The following is an 8,835-nucleotide window of genomic DNA, read 5'->3' as shown; positions in this document are numbered from 1 at the left end:
TTCAATTAGTTGAAAAAATTATTGGCCAACTAATCAATTATGAAAATAATCGTTAGTTGATTTAAAAGAGCTTAGTGACGCAGAAACCAGGTGGACACACTGTGACCTCTCCGCCACTGCGAGAGATTTTTGCTCTTGCAAGATGACAGTATCCTTTAAAAAAAAAAAAAAAAAAAAAAGAGTTTCCAGACCCTCCTGAGAACTCTAGTGCATTCAACCATGCAAGATACACAGGTTATCATTGACAAAGTCCTGGTTTTATCATCTTTTGTTCCAATAAACTTTCTTTATCTTCAGTCATTGTCAGTAGGGCGACTTTCTTTGCACAGTTGAGCTGATTCTTTACGGTATTGCTGGAGGGGACTGAGTGCCAGCCTCCTTCCTATGGGCGCCTGTGTTTAACATCCTCCCCACAGACTACAATAGCGACCTCTACTGCGCTGAGGTGAGCTGAGTGCAAATACTGAGTTGAAAGGAGGACCTAATGGAGAACTGTGTGTGGCTTGCTGTGTCTATTGTATGTATATGACCCCCTTGTACTGTAAGAAAATAAAACGTTTGGTCTTGCGATCAATTAAAAATTAATTACATAATTATTTAATGTAAGTAGTAAGAAGAAACAAATAACTATGGTCTTCCACTTTTTTCTTCAAACGTGCCTCTTTAAAATTATGACAAAGAAATATAACTTATAAAAATGTGTTTTGCATATAATTGTGTACTTGGGTGTGCTAGCAAATACATAAAACAAACAAAACTAATTATTGTTTTGGCAATTTAGACAAATTTATTTTTTATATATCAAAGAATTAAAAGACATACATGGGGACACAGACAAATTTACTATTCTTCATTAAGGTTTACATTTTTTCATTAATATTTTCTTGGATGAAAATTTGCATCATAGACTGATTTTTCTTACCACATTACTGCTAATACAAGTGTATGTTTTCTTACATCACTACAATAGATATCTAGCAAAATAATTAGAGTGGTATTTAGAGCTCTTACATTTTCACATAAAAAATCTATCCAAAATAGTTGCATAGTGACATTGTTGTTATTACATATCCAGAAGAACAAATGGTAGAGGTGTCTTTTCGCCCAAAACCTAAGGTTTATTGACGTCTTCTTGGCACTAATTTAGAATTTGCAGGTGCTGGAGAAAAAAAAAACGAAATAAGTAAACCACAGGATACATATTTAAACAATTTATAGTGTGTGGTTTCAAACAATGGTTTCCAACTTTTTTTACCTCTTTATTACTTATCAAGAACAAATGATAAGATATACATCAGCATTTATATACACACTTACATACAGATCTATATAACAAAGATGCTGAGGAACTCTTACGTGTTCATGTATATACTATAGGAGAGTTGGAGTGAGCAGAAAGCTACCTCACTTTTTCTTATGTTAATGTCTTAGGGGGTAAATGTAACATTAGAGGCATTGCTGTCTCTTCAACAATTAAAAGGCACAGGAACGTTACATTATTTTGTTATGTATTAAAAACATAGAGGTTATGGAGTTTTTTTACCTAATCGAGCACTCCTCTGGGAGATCTGGGGGGAAAAAGTGACATATATTTAGCATTGTGGTGTGAAAAAAAACATACAATAAATGTGTACCAGTTTGTTCCCAGTATAGGATCAGACTGAAATAAGCAAACTTTGTAGCCATTCTAATCGTAAACATGGTGCCAGTGCACCTGGACTCCCCCCCTGACAGCAGCCTGGACTCCCCCCCTGACAGCAGAAGCCGGCATCGTGGGCTTTCTGCTGTCCGATCTCCTGTAACAGCTTCCGGCATTTTAAAATTGCGCGATCGGGCATTCCCTTCCGGGTTGCGTCACTGCTGACGTCACCTGGAAGTTCATCGATGAGGCACAGACGCTGCGATCTCTATGCAAGTCTGTGGGGACTGGGAGGAGAGTGAGAAACCATGTCTCTCACCCTCCTCCCATGCTGAGACAGAAAACGAAGAAAAAAAACGGTTAGTCATTTAAAATAATAATAATAAAAAAATCATTAAAATAATACAATAAATAATAATAGTAAAAAGACGATAAAGTGAGCTAAGTGATGTAATTGTGACATCACTGGCATTAATAACATGTTCAAGAGGTCCCTACGAGGGCCTCTAACCGTTTTTTTAAAAAAAAATATATATATATAAAAAAATACAAAAAATAAAATAAAAAATTTAACAAATATATATAAAAAAGATAATAATAAAAAATTAAATAAACCTTACATCCCATTGCCCTAGCACAACAACCAGTATAACCCTCCTGCCCCCGTTCACAAGCCCCAAACCTATTAAGCCATAAGCATACAAATTCTACAAAAAAGTACACCTTATATACTATATATATCCCTATAAGTGCTGGGAAAGTATGGAAAAATCTATATAAATTAGGCATTTCTGAAAACAGGACACCTGAATTGATAAACTTGGAGGGGATTTTCCATCACTTTACCTAATTTTGTGAGGCTTCAGGGGGAAAATTTAAAAAAAAAAAAAAAAAAAAAAAAAAAGGTGTTTTTTTTTCTAATTTTTGCTAGTTTTTACTACATTTCTCATGCTAAATTCTCAGCTAATCACCCAACTAAGGTATCACAAGAAAGCTCTATCTCTCCTTAAAAAAACAATATATAGTTAACATGGGTACACAGGAAAAGAGAATAATCGCTGAACCGACATAGCGCATAAATGGCAAAATTGCTCCGGGACACCCCTGGGATTGAAGAGGTTAAGTCACACATTATTTACTTATGTTTTACAAACAAACTTGAAGCCAATGATTACTCAATATATTACACTACCACTATACATTCTTTGTGCCTAAGTGAATTGGTGTTTACTGAGCTAATGTCAACAAGGCCCATAGTGGTTCTAAAGTTTAACAATAAGACTCTATCCAATGTGCATTTTACAAAGAGTCTTAAACAATTATTTGCATTGCTCTATAAATATATCAGTGTCAATCTGATATATTAAGTATGTAGTCAATGCATCAAGATCCTGTCAGCTAACTTAATTTTTCTTTTGATTGAGAGTTAATAGCCCAGGGAGGAGTTGATTATTATTATTATTTATAATAATGAGGGCCCTCCTCACTTGTTGTTTCTGTACGTCATATACTACTTACATACTACTTGTTAGGCCCTGTCTACCCATTGTACAGCGCTACGGAATTTGATGACGCTATATAAAACAATAAATAATAATAATAATAATAATAGGAGGCAGAAGGTTGTAGATCATGATCATGATAAGATGGGCTTGTTACTAGAGTTCTGGCGACACCATCTCCATGGATCAGTATTGCGATGTTTTAATATTTTTTATTAGTAATATTAGAGAAGTTCTTAATGGTATAGTATTTTTTTGCAGATTATACAAAGGTCTGTAACAGGGTAAACGAGTGAACAACTCAAATGGCAAATGATTTAAGTAAATTAGAAGAATGGTCAAGATTGTAGCAGCTGCAGTTTAATGATAATAAATGTAAAATAATGCACTTGGGACATAAAAATTCCACGGTAGAATATAGCACTGGGGACACAAAGGGATTTAAGAGTAATTATTTCTGATGACTTAAGCATTTCTGCAACAAAACATCTGAAAAAGCAAGCAGGATGCTGGGTTGCATAGAGAAAGAGGCATTAGTAGCAGGAATAGGGAGGTGATTATGCCACTTTACAGATCTCTAGTCCATACTTCTGGAGATGGTGTGGCTAGAACTCTACGCAATACTCTAGGTGAGACACCACCTCAGAAGGATATTGACACATTGGAGAAAGTTTAGAGGAGGGCTTCAAAGATTATCAGGAAAGATTAAAGAATTTTACTATGTGTGGCTTGCAGGAAAGAAGAGAGAGGGAATTTAAACAGGCATGGGATAGACCTGTCCTCACAAAGACCAAAGACTGATAGGGGTTTAATCCCCTCACATCAGGACAAAAGGGGCAGACTAATTGTGCCGAATGGTTCTTATCTGCCATCAAATTCTATGTTTCTATGCTTCCTTCTTTCTCAAGTTAATTTACCTTGGAATATGCAGCTGCTTGACGAATTATTTCTAGCCCAGAATCTGATAGCTCATCTCCTCGTTCTTGTGTTTTTGCTAAAAGAGGAAGAAGAAGAAAAAAAGAACAAATTATGTAATTATTTACATAATATTATTATTTTACACTAACTATATTATTGCCTTATATATAAAGAAGCACGCACAAAGGGTGAGACTGGCCTACCGGGAAACTGGCAGATTAGCCGGTGGGCCGGCTGGTCTGGCGGCCAGCCAAGCAGCACCGGTGTCACACAGATGTCTGGCAGGCCTGACAGCCGCCCAATGCTGACCCGCGGCTTACTGCTGTGGAGTTTGCACACTGTGCAAGGAAACACTCTTTTCTGTTTCTCCTTTGAGTAAGCTGCAGACCCACATTAGGCTGCCGTTGGGCTGCATAGACATCAACAAGGCTCCAAAGTCAATTGACTGGACCAGTGAAATCTGCAGATCTGCAGAAATTAGTGAATTAAAGTGTTTAGGGGCAGAAATGGCACAGGCAGGCTGCTTCAGGGACAGAATGTGGCGCAGGCTTGCTCCTTAGAGGCAGAGATGCTTTAGAGGCACAGACAGGCTGTTAAGGGGCAGAGGTGGCACAGGTAAGCTGTTAAGGGGAGAGAAATGACGGGATAGAGGTGGCACAGGCATGCTGTTTCAGGGGCTGGGTTGGCAAAGGCATGCTGCTTAGAGGCAGAGATGGTGGGGGCAGGTAGGCTGTTTCAGGGCCAGAGATGGCTGAGATAAGATGTTTGGGTACAAAGGTGGCACAGACAAGCTGTTTGGGACATGTTGCTTGTGTTTGGGACAGGCATATACCTATACATCACACCAGGTGGTCCCTGTCCCAAACACAAGCAACATGTCCCAAACAGCTTGTCTGTTCCATCTTTGTACCCAAACATCTTATCTCAGCCATCTCTGGCACCGAAACAGCCTGCCTGTAGTTCAACCATGGAAAAAAAAAAATATGGGGCTGGCGTCCAAATATTTCCAGGGCTGCTTTGTATTCCCAGTTCATTCCTGAGCACACAAAGGATATTAAACTGGTATTGATGTTATCAGACTTGACTGTTTATCCTTTTATTTCTGCAAACGTCCAAGAAGAACTGGCAACATTGCTAGCGTATGTTTGTATAAAATATTGTACTTATGAAAAACCAGACTTGCCAGGGGGTGAGCAAGATTCTTCTACTCTTTACACATGTGTGCATAGCATTTATGGCCACTGTATTTGTAGGTTTTCATCGGTCTGTGCCAGCATTTAAATAAAGGCTGGAAATGTTCATGCATTTTTTTTTTTACTTTTTACCTATACATACCAGCCAACTGGTTAGCACAAAGTATTGGGAGCATTGGGACCATTTCACACAAATATCAAGTAACTACTTGTCATTTGTAATAATAGATTTCACTTTAATACATCTATATCTGGAAACACTCTGGAGCTGCCATGGAGTCTTTAGTCAAATGTGGTGCCTTTTATTTGGACAACCTAGATAAGAATCACATACGTTTTTTGGAATAAGAGATCTCTGAGATCCTAAAATGTCTTTACGTTGGCCCAATAAATGTTATCACCTTTAACTAAAGATATATAATTTTGGACTAATCTGCCCAACTGATTACCAACCCTCTAGCATAGTACTTAGGGACGAGAGGGCAGTGTTCACTTATACTTATCACACCTTTTTTCAGCTCATTCTGTTTGGTAATTTTCCATGTGTGAATATAGCTTTAATGTCCATTATATATTCTATCTTGAAATCTGGTGTTAAAATTTATAGGTGTAATGTTTTTAAATGTAGTGCTGTGCCCATCATCCATACAATTTCTAAAATACTCACAGCTTACCTGGTGTTTGTAGCATAGTGTTGATAGCATGAATGACACCATTTGTTGCCATAATGTCTCCTTGTGAAACTGGAACTTTGTTTACTTGCAGAGTGTTATTTTTCTGTAAAAATAAAAAAAGAGAAGAACAACCCATTGGTTACACTGTACTACTCCTTTAGATAATAATCACAGAATCCAAACATACTGGATGTCTTGTTATGGGAAGCAACCATATATATTATCACAAATTACTGCTAAACTGGAACGGCATTTCATGAACTGTTATTTTGTTTGCCTCGTAAATATCATAACTGTTACGTGACTAGACATTCTGTCCTACACAGTGATCAGATGCCCTAATTGTGAATTAAAACCAGGTATGGAAATAATTAAATATAGCACCATATTTCATGGTGCCATTTTTTAGAACACTGCACATGTCGGGTTCTTACTTCAATATGAAGCAGACAGCTTGGTATATTACTGAACACTAGGGGAGCTAAATGCTACATTAGTAGGAAGCCCCCCCACACACACAAAGTAAATTTTACTTACAGAACTTGCTTCCAGTTTTTCACCCTGTAATGATTTTAGTCTCACAAGTTGGCTAACACCTCCATTGACCAATATCTCATCAGCAATGTGATATTTTAAAAGATTGGATAGTTCCTTTGTATTACCTTCAAACAAAAATAAAATTGTATAGCATTTAGTATGATTGCTTACATCCAATAATCTTTAAGCATTAAAATTATTTTTGAAGGACACTGTTTTATGGCAACTTCCAGGCTTGTTGTCAGGGAATATAGAAGCACAATCTTTTAATAACTTAAATATTCATTGAAGTTTCCTTTTACAGTAAGATAAAAAAAATCATAGATAATTCATAGTAAGTTTTTGTCTTTGCTAATAACATTTTTACAGTTTTCTGCATTTACAGTAAGTCTTCAGTTATATTATTAGTATGAATATTAATTTAATTAATTCACAACATTCTTTTATCTTCCTGGTTATTTTTCCTGTGTCACTTTGAAGACATATGTTTAATTATTAAAACAAAATCTACTGTTATGTTCCATAAAGACAACTGAATGATTTAGTGAATGTGGCAGCAGTGCCTCAGCTCTTTGTCCCGCCCCTTTTAAGACGTGATGTTCAAGGGGGTGGGCTAACAGAAAAGTTCCTCCTGACAGGGAGAGGATCGTCACGTTGGAGGGCAGCAGGTAAAAAAAAAAAAAAAAAAATAGGGGTTATAGGAAAGTGGACCCATATTCAAGGGGGGGGATTCCCTTGGGACAAAAATTAAACACAAAAGGGGGCTGGCTGGGTTGTGGCATTACAAAACCAATAGGGGGTGGCTGGGGGTAATACACATGGCAGTGGGGGCATCAATATACAAGTTGGTTGGGCATCACATTAACCAAAGGGTGTGGGGGCACAAAGGGGGGCAATACACAAGGTTGGACACATTAATCAATACTAAAGGGGGCCAGGCTGGGGCATCAATACACAAGGGGGCAAAAATACAAAAGGAGCAGTTAATGACAAAGCCATGTAGAAAATATTTTTTTTATGCTTCAGTGCGGCCTGGTGGGTGGGTGTGTGTGTCGGTGTGGCAGAGACTGTCCTGGTGTGTGGCAGAGCCTGTCCTGGTGTTTGGGGGTCAGTGTGAAAGAGCCTGTCCTGGTGTGTGTGTGTGTTTGGGTGTCTTAATCTGGCCCTGCCTCCAGTGTGCGTGAGGGCCCCAGCTTGTACCCACAGTGTACTCCAGCCTTGTGCAGTTTTTAAACTTGTTTTAAATGGTTTGTGGACTGACTTTGTTTTACTGTTTAAGTAATTTAGTGTTGATAGAATGAAATATAAAAGTTGATCAAAAAAACTTTTCCACTGCTTTTTTCAGTATCGCCAAATTAACCCTGTATTAATATGCATTATAAAGCTAAAAGGCCATATTTTCTCTCAGTGAAAAATGAGTGCAGCCCACGCACACATACATTTCTGATGAAGTGGCTCACTGCAGAAAAAACTTGGACACCCCTGGCCTAGTACCTAGTGGTGTCTGTAAATTCAGTAGTGCTGCTTAATGATTTCTTGAGAATTGGTGTTTCAGACTAAAACATGCTGAAAGCTCCCACCCATCTCCATAGAGAGTAGACAATGTTGAACAATGAACCATGCATACCTAAAAGCTTATTTAGTTCTCCTCGTGGAAGAGCTCGGAAGGCTTCATCTGTGGGAGCGAAGACAGTGAATGCTCCTTCTCTGTTTAATGTCTCTGTAAGCCCAGCAGATTGGATTGCAGCCACCAACATGCTGCATAAACAAGATGTTTGGTCAATAACAGCTGTTATTTTTAGAGCATGAGAAGCATGTACGGGAGAACCTCATCTTGACAGTGTTCTAACACAGACATTTGACATATTGAAAGTCAATAAATGTGTACACATTTTGACCATTCCTATATTTATATGAAATTACCTCCCACTTCCTGTATGTGTTTTTTAATTATATCTTTTTTTTGTTTGTTAAGAGTCTATAAGTAGTTGATAGGTCATGTTTAAAGATCCATTATATCATGTGATGTGATGCACAGTTAGAAAAAAAAACAAGGCCCTATCTCAGCTTGAAAAAAACAGTGTATACATTTTGGGGAACAGCAAGTAAAGAAGGGGTTAACAAGTATACTCTGTGCTGAAATTTACATGCTTTTTAAAGAATAAAATCTAAAATGTAAAAAGAAAGAAAGGCACCTTTCAGCTTTAACTCTGGTGACTTCAAGAATTATTTAGTAAAAAAAAACAAAACCTTTTTTAAGCAAACTTTTGCAATGGAACTTCTGTAATGATGTTAATGCCAACATTAGGAAGGATATTTTATTTTTCAGTTTTACGTTGAGCAGGGAACTGCTAACTAATAAACTGCGTAGT

General features: G+C 37.5%; 1 protein-coding gene across 1 annotated transcript in view; it reads right to left on the bottom strand.

Annotated features, from left to right (window-relative positions):
* Positions 1-761: 761 nt before the first annotated feature.
* Positions 762-8,835, bottom strand: part of TGFBI (transforming growth factor beta induced) — a 29,581-nt gene continuing 21,507 nt past the window's right edge. Inside the window, exons 12-17 of the mRNA XM_053461944.1 lie at positions 8,091-8,221; positions 6,464-6,588; positions 5,927-6,029; positions 4,059-4,135; positions 1,544-1,568; positions 762-1,159 (exon numbers count right to left, since the gene is read on the bottom strand). Of these exons, the coding sequence (XP_053317919.1) occupies positions 1,119-1,159; positions 1,544-1,568; positions 4,059-4,135; positions 5,927-6,029; positions 6,464-6,588; positions 8,091-8,221 (502 nt within the window). The 3' untranslated portion in view covers positions 762-1,118. The remainder of the gene's footprint in view (positions 1,160-1,543; positions 1,569-4,058; positions 4,136-5,926; positions 6,030-6,463; positions 6,589-8,090; positions 8,222-8,835) is intronic.

Source organism: Spea bombifrons, chromosome 4, assembly GCF_027358695.1.
Source record: "Spea bombifrons isolate aSpeBom1 chromosome 4, aSpeBom1.2.pri, whole genome shotgun sequence".
Lineage (NCBI taxonomy): Eukaryota > Metazoa > Chordata > Amphibia > Anura > Pelobatidae > Spea > Spea bombifrons.
Note: the sequence above shows the minus strand (reverse complement) of the source record. Positions and strands in the feature narration are given on the sequence as shown.